The 24,847-nt window shown below is 39.2% G+C and overlaps 2 protein-coding genes across 3 annotated transcripts in view; one reads left to right on the forward strand and one right to left on the reverse strand.

The window, feature by feature from the left end:
• Positions 1-715: 715 nt before the first annotated feature.
• vps41 (VPS41 subunit of HOPS complex) lies at positions 716-20,177 on the reverse strand. The gene is made up of 28 exons (XM_028569181.1): positions 19,918-20,177; positions 19,527-19,565; positions 14,806-14,913; positions 13,321-13,398; positions 11,548-11,622; positions 10,511-10,573; positions 10,315-10,380; positions 8,604-8,723; positions 8,362-8,508; positions 8,209-8,275; positions 7,526-7,623; positions 7,288-7,417; positions 7,037-7,152; positions 6,821-6,939; positions 6,277-6,358; positions 6,018-6,110; positions 5,793-5,920; positions 5,318-5,462; positions 5,162-5,203; positions 5,020-5,070; positions 4,801-4,938; positions 4,666-4,720; positions 4,442-4,582; positions 4,197-4,333; positions 1,563-1,662; positions 1,431-1,475; positions 1,254-1,333; positions 716-1,082 (listed from the first exon to the last, which is right to left on the reverse strand). Exons 1-28 carry the CDS (start codon positions 19,936-19,938, stop codon positions 1,002-1,004), a joined length of 2,565 nt encoding a protein of 854 aa, XP_028424982.1. The 5' UTR covers positions 19,939-20,177; the 3' UTR covers positions 716-1,001.
• Positions 20,164-24,847, forward strand: part of pou6f2 (POU class 6 homeobox 2) — a 76,503-nt gene continuing 71,819 nt past the window's right edge. For both annotated transcript variants that reach the window (XM_028569183.1, XM_028569182.1), the window contains exons 1-2: positions 20,164-20,211; positions 21,764-21,875. Coding sequence is in view for 1 of the 2 variants with exons in the window: in XM_028569182.1 (XP_028424983.1) it covers positions 21,862-21,875 (14 nt within the window). In the remaining variant the exon portion in view is untranslated. The remainder of the gene's footprint in view (positions 20,212-21,763; positions 21,876-24,847) is intronic.

The following is a 24,847-nucleotide window of genomic DNA, read 5'->3' on the forward strand; positions in this document are numbered from 1 at the left end:
GAAGTTTTGGGTTTACCGATTTAGATTATTAATAATAGTTTAGTAAAAGTTGCCCATATTCCATTTTTCTGCAATCACAACCCTTACATGTTTTCAGGGAATATTTTGTGCAATGTAACAATTTACAATTTAGTGTATCTTTGTTCGGGTCTGTGGGACCCGTTTTCAATGTTTGCTAAAAGAAAAACTATGCTATTTATTATTTCTTCTAACTCAAACTCATTGGCCTTCGCTCATTTTCTGTCAAGAACATAAAAAATAAGTTATTATAGGACTGCACAAAGTTACACAATTGTTACATTTCAAGCACTTTCACCTGTTCTGATTAAGTTCTAAGAAATAAGCACCAATAATGATCAAAAATCTTGTTTACCTTTTTATTAATTGCATTTCCTTATTTTCCTCACAAAAAAAACCCCAAAAATGATCATATGATCATAAATGTGATGTCACAGGGGTAAATGGCAAATATGAACCATAAAGTATGTATATATCATTGGTAATTGAGCTAGAGTAAACATCTGTTAAGTATTTTTAACAGAAATTGCTAGTAATGTGCTGGGTCCACCAGACCCGGGAACATTGGCTGTGTAACATAAATATGAACACCACACAAGGGTTAATGTTGCAAATGTGTTTTCAACTAGACACCATAGCAAAAAGAATACAAAAGCTCAAACACTGAAGAGTAAATTAATTTTCTTTCTTCTCGGAATTAAATTTTTACATGTGATTTTATTTTTTCAGACGTTACAGACATTTCATCACCAACTCACATTAGTGGCAAGCAGAACAAGTAAAGCACTTTATAGTTGTTAGATGTAAATATACAGAGACAATCCAATATATACATGTTTTTATTATTATTTCTGCAAGTGTACAGTTCAGTGACTGAGGGAAGGTGATATTCATTGATAAATGACAGTAAATGGAAAACAACATGGAGGGATGAGGGGGCGTAAAAGCATCAATAATAAAATTGTGAGTGCATAGATCCCAGTTTACTTCTTCATCTCCAGGATTCCACTTCCTGGCCCACGCTTCTTCGCACTGCAGATGTTACAAAACTGCACCCCAGGAATCTGAAACAGAAAAGAGGGAAAAGGTACAGGACTGTCAATATGTTACGTTTGAGATGCTCAGATAAAATAAAGCCTGGAGAAGGATAACCATGTAAAACTCACCACCAAACAAAATAAATGATTTAATGTGTTGTGTAAAGAGTTACACATATTAAAAGGGAAGTTACTTACTGTTCCTGAAGATGGTAAACATTCCTTGTGAAACATGTGTCTGCAGTGAAACACCACCACACTGAAGGGTTTGGCCATGTCTGAAACACAGGTGGGAAGCAAAGAAAATAGCAATGAATTACTTTCAAATGCAATACAACAGTAACATACTTGAATACAACAAGAAAGGAAACCCACCTGATGGTAATATTGTAGCATGACACGATTCGCAAATGTTCTCCTCTGAAAATAAAACCAACAGTGTGAGTACAGTTTCAAAATGACTTAATCTCCGCTGCTTCTGCAGGAAGGCAGAGAAAGTGCACCCACCGTCGACCCGGACTCCTCTCATCTGTGTTCGGTGCATCTTCTGGAGCAGAGAGAGGGAGTCGGCCACCAGGATCTTCTTACATCCTTCCCTCAGAAGAATCTAAGAAACGAGAAAACAAAATATGGTCAGTAAAAAAAAAAAAAAAAAAAAAAAAAGGCAGACCAAGGAATTCAAATTAATAAATTCATTCATAAAATGTCTTATTTCCACCTCTAAAATCACCCCAATAATTGCCAGAGTGATTTAAAAACAGAGCATCCCAACGAACATTAGAGAATGTCCAACTTACTGCACATTTAAAAAGCACTTTAAACAATTTCTTAAAAGTTCCCAGCTGTCTGTATGTGTGCTAATATGTTTCTTGTTTGATATTGTATACCGTCATATTCTTTTGTTTTGCATTATCTTGTATGTTGTTGTTTTCCTGCCTCGGGACTACAGGTGAAAATTAGCATTTATGCTATAACCTGGCTCATTTACAGTATGTACAGAAATGTTAGATTATTCATTAATTGTTCATTAGTGCACTGTCCCGAATAAATAAATAAAAAACTACTGAGGTTGTACGATCCACATACAGTGGTGTGAAAAAGTGTTTGCCCCCTTCCTCATTTCCTGTTCCTTTGCATGTGTGTCACACTTAAGTGTTTCGGAACATCAAACCAATTTAAACAAAAGTCAAGGACAACACAAGTAAACACAAAATGCAATTTGTAAATGAAGGTGTTTATTATTAAAGGAGAAAAAAAATCCAAACCATCATGGCCCTGTGTGAAAAAATGATTGCCCCCCTTGTTAAAACATACTATAACTGTGGTTGTCCACACCTGAGTTCAATTTCTCTAGCCACACCCAGGCCTGATTATTGCCACACCTGTTCACAATCAAGGCATCACTTAAATAGGAGCTGCTTGACACAGTAAGGTCCACCAGAAGATCCTTAAAAGCTACACATCATGCCGAGACCCAAAGAAATTCAGGAACAATTGAGAAAGAAAGTAATTGAGATCTATCAGTCTGGAAAGGGTTATAAAGCCATTTCCAAAGCTTTGGGAATCCAGCGAACCACAGTGAGAGCCATTATCCACAAATGGCGAAGACATGGAACAGTGGTGAACCTTCCCAGGAGTGGCCGGCCGCCCAAAATTACCCCAAGAGCGCAGCGACGACTCATCCAAGAGGTCACAAAAGACCCCACAACAACGTCCAAAGAACTGCAGGCCTCACTTGCCTCAGTTAAGGTCAGCGTTCATGCCTCCACCATCAGGAAAAGACTGGGCAAAAATGGCCTGCATGGCAGAGTTCCAAGGAGAAACCACTGCTGAGCAAAAAGAACATCAAAGCTCGTCTCAATTTCTCCAGAACACATCTTGATGATCCCCAAGACTTTTGGGACAACATTCTGTGGACCGATGAGACAAAAGTGGAACTCTTTGGAAGGTGTGTGTCCAAGTATATCTGGCGTAGAAGGAACACTGCATTTCATAAAAAGAACATTATACCAACTGTAAAATATGGTGGTGGCAGTGTGATGGTCTGGGGCTGTTTTGCTGCTTCAGGACCTGGAAGACTTGCCGTGATAAAAGGAACTATGAATTCTGCTGTCTACCAAGAGATCCTGAAGGAGAATGTCCGACCATCTGTTCGTGTACTCAAGCTGAAACGAACTTGGGTTCTGCAGCAGGACAATGATCCTAAACACACCAGCAAGTCCACCACCGAATGGCTGAAGAAAAACAAAATGAAGACTTTGGAGTGGCCTAGCCAAAGTCCTGACCTGAATCCTATTGAGATGTTGTGGTATGACCTTAAAAAGGCCGTTCATGCTCGAAAACCCTCTAATGTAACTGAATTAGGACAATTCTGCAAAGATGAGTGGGCCAAAATTCCTCCAGGACGCTGTAAAAGCCTCATTGCACGTTATCGCAAACGCTTGGTTGCAGTTGTTGCTGCTAAGGGTGGCCCAACCAGTTATTAGGTTTAGGGGGCAATCACTTTTTCACACAGGGCCATGATGGTTTGGATTTTTTTTCTCCTTTAATGATAAACACCTTCATTTACAAATTGCATTTTGTGTTTACTTGTGTTGTCCTTGACTATTGTTTAAATTGGTTTGATGTTCCGAAACACTTAAGTGTGACAAACATGCAAAGGAACAGGAAATGAGGAAGGGGGCAAACACTTTTTCACACCACTGTAAATGGTCATTTCCCCTGAATATAATGTCTTTCTTATTATAACTGTATATTAATATAGTAAGAAATATTCAGTAATCTTTCTGTTTGTAAATACATGTTTTGTTCAACTTAGATTAAACCTGCAGCAGGATATATAAATGGATCTCTTGATTTCATTTGTTGATTTTTAAAAATTGTAATGTAACCCCCAACTGACAATACTGGTGCCTGTGATGGCAACCCATACTTGTGCATTCAATTATTTATTGCTGCTTATTATCTGCCTTGATCTCTTCATCCTTTGTATCTTTTATTTCAACTGAATACAAGATATACCAGTGTTTACAGCTGCACTACTACTACTTTATTCATCTGTAAACTGTACAAACTGATTTCATTTCTTCATTATAGAGATTTAAAGTGAAAAAAAGTCATTCAAAGAGAAACGTGTCTAACCTGCAGATTGTAGTCCTGGAGGATTTTCACTAGTGAATCTCTGAGGTTTGGGATCTCCATGCCCTCCTTAATGCGATGGATGAGCAGAATGGGATCCACATGAGTACCAATGTTATTCAGGAGGCCGGTGATGAATGCTGGGGAGACAAAAGCAGACAGATAAGAGACAAAAAAGTAAAGTGGGAAAATGACAAAGAAAGACTGAATCAAATGAATGACAGGGTCATTAGGGGACAGAATCATACGTGGTTTGTCAATGGAGTAAGAGATGAGATCCTCCCAGAGCTCTGCATCATCCTGCTCTTTGGCAAACTCTATGGCCTTGTCCACGTCCTCCAGCTCCTCCATGATCATCTGCAGCGCTCGTCTGCAGTTCCCCATCCTGCCTGGGAGCCAACATGCTGGATTAGTTTCCTTGTAATCATTTTAAAAACACACTTAAAATAGGAAAACAGACCTTAACACTTACTGAGCAGGAAGACAGTCTCCTCTACAAAGTTCCTCTGCTGACAAACCTCGAGAGCCTGACAGAAAAAGAAGAAACAACATAAATGATGTCTTGTAGCTACTGGAAATTTGAATGTGCAGTAGGATGACATTGTACCTTTTCAAGTGGGCAGTGTGTGCTATCTCTCAGGAAAGGTAAGAGATTTGGCCGGTCATACTCGGCATACAGACCAATCTGTCTCTCGTGATATTTTTGGCCTTTGTGGTGGTCCCGCTTGAACAGTTTATGGAGGTACTGTGGGGAATAGATGAGGCAAATCAGTTCTGGATTAAACTGAGAGTTATTATGATTGTATTCAAAGTTATCTCAACTTACCACATGCAGAAGCTCAGGCCTGTCTGTTAGTTCTTCCACCACCCTGTCTGTCTATCAGAGGAGAGAAGAGAAACAGGATCAGTGAGCAGTGGCTTTTCATCACATCTTTAATAAAAGACAGAGAGAAGACAGGAACACTTACTGATAGCTTGTCTTCATTGTCCAGAAGCATGTCGACAGCTTTCTGACAACATAAATTTAGAGATTTTATGTGTTACTTAACATTGAAATGAAAAATTAAACATGACAATATGGCGTGAATACTTGTTTACTTGTTGTAATGTTTTTAGACTTTTACCTCCTTGTCAAAGTCCATGAGGAGGACGATCTTGTCCTCTATGGAGGAGAAAAGGTTGTGTTTGTGGATCAGCTGGTAAACATCTTTGTGCCTCAGCCTCAGATAGATTTCTAAAGCTCTGTCGTACCGCTGGTCGTACGTGTACCTGCAACAGCACCAGAGACCAACAAGTTACTTTTAAAAATTTGATTTTGTGTCATTTTCACTGTCACTGAAAGCATTACTCCTCCGCCCTACAGGTCGTTGAGTGAATACATATTTGTAGACAAATATTGTGAAACCAAGCGTTCAGATACACAGAAGTTAACTTAAAACTCCAGCCAAGATTTTAGAGTTTCAAAAAAAATACCAAATAACTGACAATGAATTTCATACACCTGTGTATAAAATGATGCACAATGCATAAACTTTTTTTGAGTATTTCCCCCAATATTGATTCAATTGGTTGAGTAATGCACAAGTTAAGATCACTCACAGTTCAGCCAACGTGGTGAGCAAGGTTCTGTTGGTGGGGTCCCTCTTCAGGTGATCGCTGACTGCCTGAACAATGGCCATGTTATTATAAAGCTCTCCAGGCCATTCCCGGATCAGTGTGGCAAAACCCTTTGTGGACAGCACAGAAACCATTAAGCTGACGATCAACCAGTGGATTAACACTGGATTTGTCACAGGATGAAAAGACTATTAAGGGACAAAGTACCTCATAGTCAGTTTTGAGAAAGTCATGCAAGATCATTTCATAAATGGCCGGTCTGAGACGCAGATCCCCTCTGGGCAAATACTGACTGATGGCCTGAAATTGGAGAGAGGTGGAGTTATATTGAGAATAGTGATTAGAGACCGATACCGGAAGAAAGACAAAACATTTGCATCATCGATTACTGACCATAATCACTTCAGTAATTAACGGTAAGTTCTATTAACCAACAGAAATTCTGAACCAGAGCCCCTGAACCTACCTTCAACTGTCCGATGGTCTTAAACCTGTACACTTCATTTTCCCATAGTTCCATGTTTTTTCCAAGAACCTTTTGACACTTCCTGAATTAGAATAAGCACATGAATCATTCAGATGAAACGATTCTGGCTTTTTGACTTTGTTAGCAGTGGACATGCTTGTGGCTATAGAGTCACGTTAACGAATAAAGAATGTTATACATGACATTAACATGCAGTGTATTAACTATATGGTCTTTGTGCTTAAAAGGAAATAGTAATTTGACAAAAAAAACTAACTCAAGGTCCACGAAGTGTGTACGTAGGTAATTGAATTATCATCTAATCCATTCAGTAACCGATGTAATTCTAACGAAAATAAGTTTGGATTATGTTGTTATGTGTTTTACTCTTTCTACAATTTTTAAATAAAAGAGATGAGTGAAACATTCTGCTTAACACTTAAAATAGAAGGTTTCTGTAATATGGACTCTGGAGATTAAAAGACACATAGCTTTTCAAATATCAGGCACAAACGCACACACACACACACACCCTTAAACCTACCTCGCAGCACTGTCATAGTCTTCTTTTTCCACTAAGTGATTGATGTAAGCCATCCCAATTTTCTGAACGTCGTGTCTCTTGATGTTTTTGAAACTGATCTCTGCAGCCATCAGGGCCTCCTGTCACAGTTAAACCACAGTAACAGGACACACAGTCAAACTATAGAATCGTGGACCGTAACCTTTTGCAACATTCATAAAATTCAACAACACAAACCTCATATTTCTTCTTTTCGAGTAGCCAATCGATATGGTCATCCTGGTCTCGCTCCTTGGCCACGACGATGTCTTTGGGACTGATGATGTAGAAGAGCGACTCTCCCTCAGAATGCTCTGTTAATGGAAATACATTTATGCCTCTGTGTTTTGTGCATTACAGCTGACATTTGATGGTCGATGCATAACGAAATCAGAGGGCAGTAAAAGGCTGCGTGACATTTCTCTGAGGGCTGTATTTTATTGTCTCACCGAGGCGGTAGTCTCTGCACTCGTTGTCTTGGAAGTTGCGCACGGTCAGCGCGTCTGAAGAGATCTCCTCGCAGCTCTCAGGGAGAGGCTGGATGATGTCGAGACGAGGCCGCGCACGGAACTCCTCATCCTGCACACACACGTACGCACAATGAGTACAACTCCTGTACCATATGTACCCCTTTAAAAAAAAAATATATATATATATATATATATAAAATAAAAGAAGTATCATTACCATGTGATCAGAGTTCTCCTTCACAAAGTAAAGGGTGACAAGCTGATCTGCCAGCGGGGCCAGGCCACTGATGAAGAACTCGGTCTCAAATGCAGACACTGTTTGACAAAGAGAAGCCAAACAAAACAGAATTCAAATATTATCCTCTCGTTATAGTGCATTTAATCCATCTCTAAGTCGGGAGTGGTAACATCCAGATAGTCTCTATATTTGTCGCTGCAGCTTCAAAATATCAGCTCTTTAGGAACTTTTTTTTAGCTTGTACCACCATGGGTACAATTCTGACCTGACAACCCAAGAAGAATATGAGGTCTACTGTTTTACTGTATTGACTTCTGCTACTCTCCTTGTTGTTAAAATGTTATACATCATTATCACCAAAACAAGTTCCTGTGCATTTATCATAGCAGGCAGATGAAGTGACGTAATCACACTTTTATAATACAACTTTGATTTTAGTTAATTTGTTTTAGTATTATTCTATCTAGTTGTTTTTAACCACTGTGTTTTAATCCCATCTCATCTAGTTTGATCCTTGCTTTATGTTGTATTTAATTTCACTATTGTGGTTGCCTGTTCTGGCTTTATGTTGTAAAGCACATTCTAAACTTGGTTTAGAGAAGTGCTCAATAAATAAAGTTGATTATTATATAGTGTATTATAGTGTGCAGTGGATTGTATACCTATTTCCACATAACGGCTGGGCAGATCTCTCATTTCAGTAGGATTTCTTTCTTTCACAACACAAATCTGAGGAGAAATAAGAAAATTACAGAAATTCTGAAACACTGGAATAGCTAGTGTCTGATAGGAGTTTAAATAGATAAGAAGCAAACCTTAATGGAAGAACCCCAGCCAACAATGAGAGAGCTGTTGTCCTTCCAACACAGGCTGCAAGGGTACATGTCAGGCCTCAGACTGACATTATCCCGCAGCACGTTTGTGATCCGCTGTTTTGTACCAATATCATAGATTTTAACACCCTAAAAGAAATCAGGAAAAAAAAGATTTTTTTTTTTTGTAAATTGTACACATTCAATATTGTACTTTTCATTGAGGTCTGTGACTGATCACTCACCACATTGTTGGCCCAGGCAATGAGGTTAGCTCTCCACTGAATCGCAGTGATTGAGCCCTCGCCTTCATGTAGAACAGACGTCTTCCAGCGATTCAACCAGTTTCTTTCATACAGGAGCAGCTTTGAGAAAGAAAAACAAGATAACATTTAATTCTCCACAGTTTGTAGTGTGCAGTTGTGCAGCCTGGTCTACAGAGGGCAGTAGATGAACAGCACATTGCACAATGAATAGCCAGTCAGGAGCTGTGTCTGGTAAAAGGGTGAAACTGCCTTAAAGATTTAACCTAAACTGGAGGGAACTTTCTTCGTGCTGCAAATGATGAAGTAAAGCCAGATTTGAGTGCTTACATGAAGCTCTTAATTCCACCTCAGAGCATTTAGGCACAAAGACAATGAAGACAGATTGTTCATTATACTCCATCTAAGTGAGAATACTTCACATTAGCTTCACATTCAGTGGTGGAAGAAGTCATTTTGCAGTTTCACATGGTCGATGTGATTTCCAAGTGTAAAAGCCATCAAGTAAAAGGGTTGAAAAGTTGATGCATCACAAGCATGATTTCACACATCCTTCTTCTTCTCATTATAATGGTTACGGCTTTTTTAGGATACACACCATTTATTGTAGTGCCTATGTGTGGCGTAAAGTATAGAAACAAGTATTGAAAGACAAATTCATCATTGCTTCATGCTATGTATATTTACTGTCTCACAGAGGTGTGGAAGCTCAGCGAGTGTTGCGTTTTTAACCACAATGCAATGTGGTGTAAAAGCGGTTGCAGGACCACTTCATCAATTGCAGTTTAATGTTCAGACCTCGTATTGTACATGCTGTCGAGGACAAAGCCTGTCATTCACATTCCCTGCATTGCTACTGTCCTGCTACTAAGGATGCCGAGAGAAGGTTGTATCGGCTCTTTAATTCAGCAGTTGGGCTATGTTAATAAACAGTTTGCTCTACAAAGAGATGATATGACAAAAGAACTGCGGAGACAAAATTGAATTTCCTTTGACAGGATGTGGCTCCCGTTGAGGCTTATTGATTTTCATCACAGGCACATTGTGGAGGCCCTCACAACTTGGAACAGAGAGGAATCAGCGGCAATTGAAAGAAAATGGCAAAGTAACACTAACAATGGGGTTTCATAAAAAGTTGTTTTTCCTCACCCCTGTTGTATAAATGTCAGAATACTTTATTTATGGATGGTTTTGCAATGACGCTACTTCCTAACAGTTTATAGTTGTGTGTACAGTAATTGGCATGTGGTAATATGTAGGCGGTTTTACTTCCAAAAAACAATAACAAATCTAACGACTAAGATAGTTTTCACCTTCCGTGGTGACATACCTGCCAGAGAAGACTTTCAGGAAAGAGATCACTGTATGCGCCCGAAAATCCTAAGACTATGTACCCTCTTCATAATGACATCTTTTTGCCGTCCTTGTGAAGCATTGCCTTTCAAACACTGTTGAGCGAACAGCACTTTGTGAAAATGGGCAGCTCTCCCGAGAGCTCTCCAGCAAAGAGACGGAAAACTAAGAGCCTTTCACAACAGACAAAGGCCTGTGCATCAGCGTCAGCCAGGCCAAAGTGAGAAGGTTTGCAAGATTCGGTTTGGCCCGGACGCAATCAGGATGAATCATTGTTGCAGGAAATGGCGAAAACTGTACATAATGACTGCACAAGTAAAAAAATACTACTCAAACCTACCTTGTTGCCCCCAGTAACAAACTGTTTGTAGTTTGATCTGGTGAACTGAGGGTGTAATGCCACCACCTAAAAAGAACAATACATGAGTGACAGATTAGACTATAGAGTTTCAGAATTAGATTTTTCATTTTGTTAGACGCAGGTAATACTGCAGCAACAGATGCATGCTAGGGCTCTTACGTTTTCAGAAACTTACTTTGATGGGACAGTCAAAGTTCTCATGGAAGCCCTCTCTTGTATAGAGACCAAACACTTGAACCTGAAACAAAGATGAGACGGCAGAACGACAAGCAAAGGTGAATAACTCAAAATTTCTCCTTTAATTGCTGCCTCTGCAACTATCTGAGGCCAGCGGGGGGAATTGTTGTCAGAAAATACTTTGATTGGCTCCCTGCTTCTCAGCTGGGTCACCAATTAGTGGACAAGTTGATTCTTTGAACCCCACAGGGTTTAGAAACAGAAGTCCTCATCTTGGACACGACCACAGCCTCAGTTGGCTGCAACAAGCCCTAATGTACCATTAGAGTACATGACACCCAGTTTCTCTTCACCAGATGCCCCCCCTTTTTTTTTTTTTTTTTTTAAGTAGAGGAATAATATAAAACTCTGATGCAATCTTCCTTTTTGAACCGCACCAGCGATTAAGGATTAAGTTAGATTTTCAAAGGATTAACAGCCAACTGAATTGGTTAAGGGCAAACAATTGGTGTAGCATTGGTTTTAATTGTCTGCTCCACTTTTTTGTGCGACAAGATCTTGTTTTTGCCACCAGAGTGCTAGAAGTAGGGGGAAGGTGATATCAGAGAGCATATCTTGACTGTGAAATCCATGAAGGATGGTGGTAATGATGAGAAGAGACAAGATAACAGCAAGGTGGCGAACACCATAGATGGCTGATGGCTGACTGACAGCTCGATGGATCTGATTCCTTTCCCCTACTATTCTAAATAGGTACAGCTTTTTAGAAATTCACACTTCATGAAAACAATATATGTGTAGATATGTTGAAGATTAAACTTTAGGTTATTGCTCTGACTGTGGAAGAACTGCCTTCTGAAAATTCACTACCAAACACCTCAATTTCCACATCCTTAGCATAAAGTTCAACACTGATAAGATGAGTTCTATATGAATCTGAGGATGAATTATGAAAGATGAAAAACACTGATTTTTATTTTATTTGCTTTAGCCCCAAGGATCAGTAACCAGCAGTGATGAGCAGAAAGATCTCACCTTCCCATCCTCGGAGCAAATGCCCACATGCTCTCCACTTTCATCCAGACTGATCTGGTTGATCTTCACTGAACTCTGCGGAGACACAATATCATGGCATCTTTTTTTTTTAGAGGTGGGTGAATATCTTTGTGGCTGGCAAAATGCTGCTGGCTGACATTTTACCCCATTAAGTGAAATGCCAGAAAAAGGGAAAGGTAAAAAATTTGAGTATGTAATGGATGCTTAGTCCCGTATGTGTCAATGCACAGAGCATGGCATTAATGCTGTGAAGGTTAGGGGGTCCCAACTCAGCGCTGATGCTTTTAAAGTTTACACATTCATGACACTATGGGGCTATTTAGATAAAAGGATCAACCAAATGGCATAAATTACAGCAAATGTTACTTAAAAACCATCCCTAAAGGGTTGACTGTGCATCTGTGGAGAAAAAGTTTTTGCTTATCATATACAATTTCTCCAGTGCATTAGGACCACCTGGGTATTTAGTACACATATTAAATCCTTTTTTGCTTTACAATGAATTCTGTTTGGTTCATTTTAAAACTACGTCACAAATACATTAGCAAGATCTTAGCTCTCGTTCTTCTGTTGAGTGAAATAGCTTCCTTGTTACTCTTATTATTAGGCAATGACTGATAACTGGTAGTACGTTCCTTAGGTGAGTAGCACTTGAATCAATGTGCCCAGCAGGGACACTACAGTTAGAAGCACAAGTGCAGGTACGTTAATTGTAAAACGGCTAAATCAGCCTTCATTACTGAATTTTTGTTTTGACTTGCAAATTAAATTATTGTTTAGAACTCATTCCCTCCAGATGAAGTGAGCATACATTTTTGTATGGTGAAAGTAAAACAGTGGGATTAAATCAGATGCAAGATCACTGCCTATGGGATCTAATATTAATGTCCCAAACCATTAAATGGTGTATGTAAAAGAAACTTGTGCTTCTACTATGTTTTAGAGAAAATATTTATATGAGGACTGTTAAAGGAATAGCTCGACATTTTGGGAAATATGCTTATTTGCTTTGTTGCAAATAGTTGGATGAGAAGACTGATACAAATCTCACATGTGTCTGTTAAATATTAGGCCACAGCCAGCATTTGATTAGCTTAACGGGTATAATGCTGCATGTTTACCATCATAGTTGAGCGTGTTAGCATGCTAACATTTGTTAATTAGCATTACACACAAAGTACAGCTAAGGCTGATGGGAATGTCATTAGTTTTGCAGGTATTTGGTCAAAAGTCTGAGACAAATCAAAATGTTGACCTGATTATGGCGCTAGATGAAAAGTCAAGGGATCACAAAAGTGATTATAATTCATCCTGAGGGGAACATGAATGTCTGTAAATGAACTGGACAGCATTTTTATATAGCGCCTTTGTACCTTACCGGTCAAAGCGCTCTACAATTTGCCTCTCATTCACCCATTCACACACACATTCATATGCCGACGCTGCCATGCAAGGCACTGGCCTGCCATCGGGAGCAACTTGGGGTTCAGTGTCTTGCTCAAGGACACTTTGACATGCGGACAGGACAAGCCGGAGATCGAACTGCCAACCAGTACCAAATTTCATGGTAATCCATCCAATTTACTCAAAACCACAAATGTCAACCTGATGGTTGCCCTACAGTAAAAACATTATTTAGGTTAATAGTAATAATACATAATTACTAATTGTCTTTAACATGACTAAAAGGTTAATCACAGTAGGCCTAATGAATTTCATTATTATAATCTAAAAGGATTATAATGTACTCACAATTTCAAATTTTTGAGTTACATTTCCTTGGATGTCCAGCAGGAAGACCTTCCCAAAATGAGTACCTAGGGCAAGAAACTGAGAAGGGACAAATGTAATAAATTAAACCAGAAGACACGTGAAACAAATTCAAGATTATGGAGAGAAAAAAAATCTTGTGCTGACGAAGGCTGTGGAAGAGGATAAAAATAAATAAATAAAACACTTCCTGGAGCTGGAGCGACATGAGCAGAGTGGGGATTGGGTGGGCTTGAAGGCAAAACTGTGAAATTGCAGGGGGTGGAAAAGCCCTATTTATTAAAGCATACAGTGTGAAATGGCATTTTTTTCTGCGTCAAATTAAAATGCTTAAGCATAATAAATGCACTGTACATCTGACTTCTTCCCATGCAACCCAATCACCTCCCTGTCCAGGACAGAGCTATTATTTCTACTGAGCAGCAACTGGTTTCTGTGTTTTGTGCTTCAGCAAAAGTGCATGTGTGCATATATGTGTGTGTATGTGAGTCCACTGGGACAAAAAAAATTATAGAAACTGGGGGCTTTTGGCATTAGATTAAGTGTGTGTTCTTCCACCCCAGCCCCTGCTCCATGCCCTCCTCCTAATCCCCCTCCCTTCAAGACCAGCATGTGGATGTGCGGCAAGCCCACCATGCTTCAGTGCAGTCTATAATGAAATGCTTATATTTACAGGCACAGCTGAGCATGTCAGACAGAGCCCCTGCAATCTCCCCAAATAAAATAACCAAAAATAAATAAATAAAGGGTTCAACCTTGTGAGGCGGAGCGACTTTTAAAGGGATTTATCAGAATGGAATTGTTCAAATGAAATTCTGATTCAGACACTTAAAATATGAGGCAACATAAGGCAATATGTGCCTTTGGTGGCTTTAAGGTTGTGTGAGCTTGCCACGATGGAGGGGGTTGGTGTGACCACACAGGTAGCTGAATGGCAGAAGATACACAAGCACAGAAATCCCAGGAAGAAAGACAGTCAGATCAAATTAAGAATTTCAGCAAAGCAACATATCTCACTGTGGCACGGTTGCTATTTTGAGATATAAAAAAATAAAAAGAGAGGACCAAATTCTCAAAGTAAAAATAAATAAATGAAAATCAATAGCGGTTAATAAAACATCAGGTGAGGAGACATAACTGGGTATGACTTTTGCTCTGCTCAGGCGTGCATGTGTGCTGCTGGTGCCACAACGATTAACCATCTCGCAGAGAGTGGCCCTCAACATATCAACATTGGACAAACAGAGGAGAGGAGCGAAAAATATGTAAGAGTGGGAATGAAAAACAGAAGAAGACAATGGCACCTAGTGTCTTCTGATGTTTTCCCCAAGAGGAAAAGCAGGGAAAGGTGAGAAAAGAATGGGCTGCCATCTCTCAAATGTGTACATAAACAATGTGAAATCTGTACTTGAGATGGGTGGACTTGAGACTGAAATGCCTTTGTGTGTGGTGGATTATAACCTCTACCTTGTCATGGACAGTCATACAGCTGGCTGCATCCTTCTGGAGGATTTCGGTCACCCCATTGGAGAGCCTCTCATACTTCAGCTTGGGCTCCTCCTCGCTGTCCTCCTCCTGGTTGAGAAAGTAGACTTGTAAGATTCGCTCTCACTATAACAATTTTTAGAAGGTATTCATTACAACAGCACAGTGTCCTCTCACAAACACTACAGTCCACAATGTCCTTTGAAAGACATTGACAAAACCCTTCACGCAGTAAACTGAAATATCTCAAGTCATTTAAATGCTGTGTTCATTTTTAAAATCTGATCTTTTTTAAAACAAGTGAGAAGAAGTTCAACAAGGGGGTGACATGACTTCCTATGCTTTCAACTCAACTTAAAAGGTGCCCTGTGGAGTTCTTGACCACTAGTGGTGCTATAGAGTAATGTTTTTATGTACAAGGACTTACACATTCTGCCACTGACTCAATTCGACGGGTTGACAGTTGGTGTAACGCTCAAAAAAAACTTAGTAATGTGTCAACATAGCGTAATTATGGCTCCAATTGCAGTTCGGGACAAGACCCGCCCTTCAATAGCATTTGTGCGCTACGATTGGCACCTTTTAGTCCATCACACATAAAATAAGCTTGAAATAAGCATATTTGTAAGGCAGATCAAAATGGTTAAACATCAGAACATACAAATCATATCAAAATCATGTATCACAATGTTCCTCTGCTAATCAGACAAAACCTTTCACAAGTGTGAATCATAATAGACAATGCATATTGATGGGTTTTAACTACATTTTGGAAACCGATTTTTGTTCTATTCTATTAGGTCATCACAATGCAATAGCAGCAACAGCTGATGAACACACCATCACACAGCCCTACATGGTTTTGTTAACCTGACTCCGCCAGATGGATTGCTTCGCATTTGCTCGGCATATCCATCTGGGAACTTTCCGTTGGAGAACTTTTGGGAAGGGGCGGAATACTGGTTATTTGATTGGATGAACCATCTGTCTATCACCTATGTTGGTGAGAGACGGGCCAAATCAACCAATCAGATCCACGAAGCGTATGAAAATACAACCACAAGCCCGCCCCTGCTGCTGCAGGCAAAGCATAGCTCGTAAGCTCAGCATGCAAGCAACATGTCGGTAAAGGATATTTGCCATTTGTGTAACGAGAATTTAGGAATAAAAGGCACCATTTCAGGTTCCCGGACCATATTCCAAAAGAAGGATCCAAGAGAAAAAAAGCATTAGCGAGCGGCTAACAGAATTAGGGCTACCGCTGGCTGATAATACTGGTTAGCTGATTGGATAAACCATCGGTTTATCACCACCTAACCCACCTCAAAACCAACGCTGATTGGCCCGGTCGTTTGGCTAACGGCTCCAAATTTTCTCTGCCTCAAGATGCCAGACTGATCTGCGAGTGGAAAACTGGAGCTCGCGAGATCAGGACGGTCTCACGAGGCTATGGTTTTGTTGCTTTTAGGGGGAAATCACATTCGCATATTTTTGCAAACTCTGGGCAAAATGTACAATGTTAGACCACATTTATCTTCATTTAGGGCTGCAACTAACAATTATTTTCACTTCAACCTGCTCATTATTTTCTTGAGTTGTCATTTTGTCCATAAAATGTCAGATAATAGTAAAAAAATGAAACCTCATTATAATATCCAGGAACCCAACATGCAAATGTATTGTATTCCTAAACAAGAGTTTAAAACCTAAATATATTTAGTTATACATAAGTGGCGAAGAAAAGCATCAACCCTTCGCATGAGAATGACATGTGCTCAAAAAAATGACTGAAAAGATAACTATAACTTCTGGGAGGCTGGTTTTACATCCACGGTGTCCACCACTGCCAACGTGTCACTGAGCAACACACTGAACCCTGCAGCACCACACTAATGGACAATCCTACATGTATTCTTGCCTCTTCAAAGAAAATCATGTCTTGCATGTGTGTGTCAGAAGATGTATGCACAACGACAGTTTTCCATTACCTTGCTTGAAGTGCAGCATAAAGTCCTTTATTTATTTCTGTTTTATTTTCCGTTCATCCCCAGTGACATACATGAATTTAGTAATTTCATAAAGCAAACTTAAGGTATTCTACTGTGCTACACTTTCCAGCGTGAGCCAACATTTGCGGCCAGTCACAGCCTGAATATTACTCATAATTCAGTTTATAACCAATGCTGCACAGTCTGTGGCTGCCCAGAGTGTGCATCAACTCAAAACATTGTCTGCCATTATGTGCTACTGGGTTGGAGGTGGGGGACAATAGCGTGGAAAAATGTTATTTTCAAAAACAATCCTTTCCCACTCAACAACGCCATATCTAGGCTATTTCCTGTGTATTCTGGTTGTGAGATTTCTGATGCGGGGGCATTTGTCACGGGTTTCAAAGGTGTATCAAACAACAAAGGCAAACTTCATCCCCAGAGAGAAACTACTTGTTTCCAAACTTCTGCCATCTCCTGTAAGTTGCCTTTTGTTTTGTCAACTACTGGGCTGGCCTTTGTGATGTAACCATTTTGGCCATATTCTTTGCCTATTGCCAGTTAAGATAAAACTTGCTGCTTTCAAATACTCACTGAAGACAGCACTAGTCACAAACTTACATTCAGGACATGAAAGGAGGACTTGTACTCCTCTTCAATATTAAGAACATAATGGATCATCCTGCCACCCACCCCTCCATTTTTTTTTGTCTCAAGCACAAAGTACAGATGGGTGACAGATAATAGGAAAAACCTGAATAAATGAGTAGAGAAACCTGACAACGCAGGTATAATAATGTTAATCCAATGCTTTGGCCTTAACAGTGAGGAGACATGTTAAACAGTGCTCTCCTTAAAGCTGTTCTGGAGGCTTGTGGTGTACCAACAAATCTAAAACACTTTTTTTCTTTAATTTGCCCACACATATTTTGTGCTTTTTAGGACCAAGTTATTAGATAAAAGCTCATTTTGTGACTATATCTCTTGTAACTTGCGCTTTGTTTTGTCAACTACAGACCTGGTCTTTGTGTTGTAACCATTGTTGCCTCTTTGCCTATTGGCAGTTGAGAGACATCAGACTGAACCATTCTGAAGAGTACACCTGTTACAAATACACATATCCCCCTAAATATTAAAAAGCAATTAATCCACTCCCCCATCCACCTTGGCATATTTTCCCTGACTCATATGCTGCTTAAGCTATACAGTATGTGCTTTTTGGTAGCATAGCTGTTACATCAAAGCAAAATTGAAGACACAATTTGGACACAATCCCAGGCAACCATTTATTCCGCTTAAAAATGGAACCCTTTCAAATTTAAATTAAAAGGGGTCCTATTCAGTTTATTTAGCTTAATTTACCTTAACTGAACAGCTTCAGAGTCATTAAAATGGTTGACTTTTTTTTCAGGTTGAATGGTGGTTGTCTCGCTTCCCCCTAGCGCCTGTGAGTGGAAAAACCACCCTTGCAACTAACTAAATTAGGACTGAGCACACATATTGTCAATATATGAAATTATGTGAAATAATCCTCCGATTAGGATCCAAGTAATGGTCAGGTCAGGTACTTCCTTACTAATTCTTCTGTCTATCCTGATTATATTGGTTCAGTGCTAAAGTGAGGAAGAATATGTGCAATAAGTCTGTTACTGTAGTAGTATTATTATGTGTCACCTGTTAAGGGTTTGACCCACTGTACTCCAAAGTTAAAATAAATCCTAATTCCTTGACTACCTGAGGCATCAAAACAAGACCAATCAAAAACACTTAAATCCAGGCTCATTGCTACTATGTCATAACAAATCAGACTTGTCTGGCCAGATTACAAAGGTGGTGAAGAGCATGCCTTTTACTGTCAAGATACAATTGTTATCCTGCTCTCACACACACACACACACACACACACACACACACACACACACACACACACACACACACACACACACACACACACACACACACACACACACACACACACACACACACACACACACCCTTTATCCAGTGAGCCTACTGTCAACCAGGTAACAGCAGCAGCAAGACACCAAGCAAGCTACATTATTTTTCGGTATTCTAAGAAAATAACCAACTGCTTGCAACCACTTGGAGAAGAGACAAAATCCCACAGTCCTGCATGCTTGTTTCCCTGTGAGTTCATGTTCTACAGTACTAAACACACTGCGCACAGACAGAAAACAGGATGTAGGAGCTCTTTCTATTTACAACATTTTATTTCTATTTTCCCCTTTTCCTTTCGCTCACTCTTAACGGTTTTCTTCTGAGAGCCTTTTCTTGATATTTGATTCACTTCTCTGCGTCCTATAAACTAAAGACACTCCCCTTCCTGCCAGGCTGATGTATATAGCAATATTTTATTTAGCCTACTTGTGATTCTCAGAAGCACAAAAGTACTGTAAAATGCCGAAGCACAGTCATAATATCGATGGATCTGGAAAGCTATCTGTAATTCATGAGTGTTTGACACCTCTCAGAACCTGACAAAGATCCTTCCGGGATCAAGCTCGGTTGATAAAGGCTGGCTGTGTATTACAGTCCTTTCAGTAGGCAGGAAGCTTTACTTGGAGTTCAAAAATCACCCATGCTTGACAGAACTATGCACACCCCTGTCATCGACCTTTAACCTCTGTATAAACTTTCTCTCACGCAGTCATTTTGCAGGAGAAAGAAGTGGCAGCAAATAGTGATGTTTCTTACCTCAGACTCATCTGTGAATTCCTCGCTTTGTTTTCTGCCCTGAATGGAGAGAACATTTTGAATGGATTTCAAAAATCTGTCATTAATGTCTTACTATACTAAAGCACCGGAGCATTGATTTAAAGTGAGAGTGCATTAGAATATAATTTAACTCGAACATAGACTTTAGAGAGGGCACTACAGCTACAGTGTTTTACTAAGAAAAGGCAAATATATATCAAATCAATGTAAAGCTACAATCAAATAACACACGTAAGCTTTCCACGCCACATTAAACTGTTACATAACAAGCTAAACCAAAAGGCAGCTGACAGCATTCAGAGCACAACTCCTATTTATTTTCATGTAAAACATCAACATAGGCCAGCTAACGTTAGCATGCTGTGCTTACCTGCTCCTCCACATCCGCCATCGTTATTCGCTGTATCCAAGCAGAATAGTTATATAGAATATCTCAATACGTTTTCAGAGAATACATGTTAAGCGTCCACAATATTGCAATTAGGTTTGCTTGTCAAAAATATCCACTCTACAACAAAGTGATGTTTGTTGTCGAAGCCATGTCCCTCTGTCATAAGTTAAATCACATGACAATACAAAGCCGTAAAGCATTATGGGTATTGTAGTCGTTCTGGCAGTAGATGCCAACCGTCGAAGAAGAGGAGGTGGCACTAATTAACGACAGGTGAGACCTTTTTTTTTACGTATTTATATTTGCCAAAAGCATTTCCGCTTTTAAAACAATTTTTTGCTCGGTTTTAACTTAGTTGTTTCACTTCTGTTAACATTTGAGATAGTTAACAAGTTTCTAACGTGTCCGCTTCTTTTTCTCTGGGATAAACCATTTACATTTGGCTACAGGCAACGTTAGGATGTTTTAACCTCAAAGCATATCTTCATATTATGCCAATTTAAACAATTGGAATAGGTGGATAAAATAGTTGATGGGCGGCTATTGTGATGGAAAAGTAACTACATCTAAGCTTATGTTACTCAAGTATAGTTTTTGAAGTAGGCTACTTTTATGGTAGGCTACTTTACTTTTCTTTTTTTTTGTTCTTTAACGTTATAACGTTTCTTCTTCTCTACTACATTTCAGTAAGATATATTGTAGCCTACTTTGTACCAGGCCCGGTTGTAGACTGAATTGGGGGGGGGCGCGCAGTAAGAGATGTTGGTTGGGCACCAACAATTAGTGTTAATTCACGGTTTTTGCTGGCTGAGAAGGGCTTTTTTTTGGGGGGGCACAGTAAGTGGGGTGTTTGGGGGCCCTCCCCCAGGAAATGTTGAGCGTCAAACACTTAATTTCCTGCATTCTAATACATTTTTATGCACCAATTGATGGTGAAATATCTTTATATGTAAAGTAAAATACAGGTGACAATTTAAAAACATAAAACTATGGCCTAATGGAATATAAGGCAGTAAGGGTTTACATCAGGGACCTGGGCCCTGATCCGAGTACACTTGACCCCAAGTCCAGTTCAATTGATTAGTATGAACATGATTTCTGCCCAAGTCCACTTGAAAAGGTGGTCTCCGTAAAGTTCATGTGTACACCCATACTGGTCGCATCAGGTGTAAAAACCAACTGTACCAAAACACGGAAGTGGACTGCTATTTTCTGCTACTACAAGACATGTTAAACCTCAATTTAATACTGATGCCACAATATCAGACGGCAGCCCTGCCCAGAGCCGCCAGACCCAGAGCTGCTTCACTGCCACCTTCGACCTGCCGTCAGAGCTTCAGCAGGAGGCTGAGAGCTCCATGCTGCCTCCGGCCAGGAGCAGAGCTTCACCTTGCTAAATCCCCTTTTTTTTCCTAAAATGCAGTTTTCCAATTATTAAATCCTTGCCTGGTGAACACTACAACTCTGTGATTAGATGCTCCAAATTTGCGACAGGGGAAACGGAAACATGAATCTAGCTTTGTCGATAGAGTAGGCTACTCCAGCCATGGTCTCCCACCATACCTGCACGGGTTTATGTGTGTGCAGTCTGGATAAAGTTACGCTTTAGGGAAAACCTAGCACCACTCTGTCGTTGTGTCTCTATGTTTTATAGGGCACATGAGATATTAGTAAAATGGTAAAACATATTATTTCCATGGGGCATTTTCATGATTGCTTGAACGGACGAGGACAAAACAATCTCAACATTAAAATGATGTAGAAGGCTGTGTTCATGCATGTTGTAAAGGAAGTCAATTAGCTTATTGGCTTTGTATATTTCCAGACATTCCTGGACTTGATGGCCAAAGGAATCCCTCAGATATTAGTCGACTCTCTCCTGGTTCTTCTTCACCCTGCTGACAGCTGCTTGCCAGAGTCCAGATGAATGCCAAAAGGTATGATTTGCCTCTTCTTTATTGAGATTGTCTCACACCCCCATCTTGCCTCATCCATCCTCAGGAGAATTCTAATGCACTGATACCAAGGGGGAATAATTTTTTTCTTTACAATCTACTTAGCAATGATTTATTGATTGCGGCTTCCACCCTCACAGAGAATTACCGATCCTTTTTGGGAAATCAGATTTTCACACCTTTCATGAGTGTGTATGTGGCGCAGGTCTCCAGAGACAGTGTGAGGGGAAACTGACTTTGAGGAGCATTGGTGTGTGAATCTCTGCGGTGTCACTCCTCTACTGCCAATGCTATGCCCCATGGATGGCCCTGTGATTCTCTGTTGCTCTCCCCATCTCTCTCTATTGTTTTGCATTATTTATACATTGTCTGAGCTTGATTTCAATATGTTTTCATTCCCTTTCAAACCTTTAAAACACATGATTCGCCCACTCTAATATGATAAGCATGCAGGAGCCCCTCTGAGGTATAAGCATTTCATAGAAGAAGAAAAAAAGGAAAATAATAAAAACAACCCTTGCCCTCATAGGAGGAGTCAGATTAGTGTGCTGAAAGCTTTGATGCTCCAGAATGTCAGCTCCGTGGATCGATCTAGCAAAAAACACGCACACACACACCTGACCAATCAGAGGCGTCTATTTGTTGTGGACCTGCTGGGCACCGTGGTTTACAAGCTTCAAAGAGCTCCTTTTAATACACTACTTTGATAGCCTTCAGCCTTCACTGACCCACCGACCATCCACTGGGGAGCATTTTAGCTTTAGTAGTGTAGAGAGGAATAACTGCTGATCATATTAATGAGAGAGGCAAAAAAAATCTCCTCAAATCTTGACTACTTATACTACCGGGCTGCTATTCCAATAGAGTGTAGTCAGTGGAAGAAGATTAGCTAGTAATGTTACAGATAAAATAATACAAACCTACCACATTTTTCATTCTGTAAATCACAGAAATCATTAATAGCACTAATCAATGTCTGCATGCATAAAGGTGCTTTGGTTAAGCTACCAATGATTCATTTTTCATGAGAGAGGGGAACAGTTTGGTTAATAACCCTAAGGGGGAGACAAATCATCATTTAACATTCCACATTAGACAGTTGGGTCTTGGGATATTTGCCCAATACAGTAGGGTAAATAGCAGAATATTCAAAATAGGTGCTTTAGAATTATCGTTGGCCTTTGACTGATACAATAACATGAAATGTTCAGTATTTAGTTTTGAAATAGTTATTTTTAATTTATTTTTAAACGTAGTCAAATCAACACTATAACAGAAAGATTTTACTTAAAACACCAACATGTTTGTTGTTATGTTAATCTTACATACAGTCTTGCATGTTTACAGTCATTTTTGGTGTAAAACATTCCTTAAATACATACACACATTATAAGAAGTTTATAAGCCTTCAATTTATATATTGTTTAAATTCCAAATTATTTCTGGTATACTAAATAAAAGAGTGACTGAAAAGTGACACATTTAACAAATTTTATTTTGGCAATGAAAACTAAATTCTTATGGCCGATATCGTATATTAATTTTGTCTGTATCTATGTCCTTTCATTACTCAGGTCATTATGATTGCATTACAAGGAGTTCTTAACTCATTAGGTTCCAGCAAAACTAATCAGCTAATGACAGTATGAATTTATTTGCTTTTTAGCCAGTAGGGTACTTAGAATAGTGATCATGAGTTTAAAATAAAGCTGCAATAGAGTACTTGCTGACAATAGATTTTAAACCTTGTTTTTAATGTTTTTTCCACATCCTTTTTTGGAGTTTAGGGTCACAGGTGTGCTGAGGCCTATCTCAGAATGCACTGAGCACAAGGCAGGTCACCAGGGCATTGTGGAGATTATAGAACACATAACATGTATCCCAGTTTCATACTTCATAATAATGCTGAGCAGGTTTAGAATATGTAGTGTGTTTCAGTGGAGAAGTTAGAAAATTAGGTATACATATAAACATCTTTAAACAAACACAACAACAAAAATAACAACAAAATAAACATTTAGTGTACTGTTGTTGTGCACTATTCTTCCGCACTGCAATGTCAAAAGAAAAAGGGTCAAGAGAGAGCTGCAAAAATATTACAATAATCAGACAGATTGACAGGATAATATTGGAAAACAAAATATATATACTGTATATTAAATCTTTGGGAGAAGAAACAGAAAAGTTTTGCTTTTTTTTATTGTCACAGACATTCCAAAGTCAATTTTTATGAGAGAAAGTTTTATTTCTGGTACATATGGCTGCCACTAGTGATCATTTTCAGCATTGATTAATCCGCCTATTTTCTCAATTAATTGATTAATTCATTTTGTCTACAAGTGTCAAAGAAATTTAATAAATGACAATATCCCAAAGCCCAAGATGATGCATTCACCTTCCTTGTTGTTTTTGACCATCTGTTTAAAAACCAAAGATATTCAATTTGCCATTTCTTTGCAACAAAGAAAAGGATCTGATTCTTCAATTTTGAAAAGCTAAAACCAGCAAATGTGTGATGTTATTGCCTAAAAAATAACTAATGTAATAAATTGATTATCAAAATAGTAGCTGATTAATTTTCTGTCAATCGATTAATCAATGAATCAGTGCAGCTCTACTGGTATGCAACTTTACTCTCTTCAGCTAGTTCTTGCTGTTATCTTCACCCTCTTACAAGCACAGTCACTTGTACATCACACTATTCATTTCTGTAAGAGTTTGAATGATGTATGTCAGTATATATATTGCATAATTTCCTGTAAGCACAAAACAGTGAAATACATAATTTTTTTGTATACTAACTTTTAACTTCTAGCACAGCTATAGATCTGTTGTACTGTTCCAGCTGTTTGGCCCGTCTATGTTGAATACTGGTATCAATATTAGAGATTATTATGAATAAGATCAAACAGAAAAACACATCAATATTCATAATTGTCATAATATTTTCTGTT

The sequence above is a fragment of the Perca flavescens genome, chromosome 22 (assembly GCF_004354835.1).
Source record: "Perca flavescens isolate YP-PL-M2 chromosome 22, PFLA_1.0, whole genome shotgun sequence".
NCBI lineage: Eukaryota > Metazoa > Chordata > Actinopteri > Perciformes > Percidae > Perca > Perca flavescens.

Bases quoted from the DNA above. Each gene is read 5' to 3' on its own strand.
- vps41 (XM_028569181.1), bottom strand. From the start codon at position 19,938: ATGGCGGATGTGGAGGAGCAG. The intron at 8,509-8,603 runs GTGAGTGATCAG...GATTTCTTTTAG, and splicing joins TTGCCTGGGCCAACAATGTG to GGTGTTAAAATCTATGATAT. The intron at 4,583-4,665 runs GTAAGTGTTAAG...GTTGGCTCCCAG, and splicing joins GGAGACTGTCTTCCTGCTCA to GCAGGATGGGGAACTGCAGA.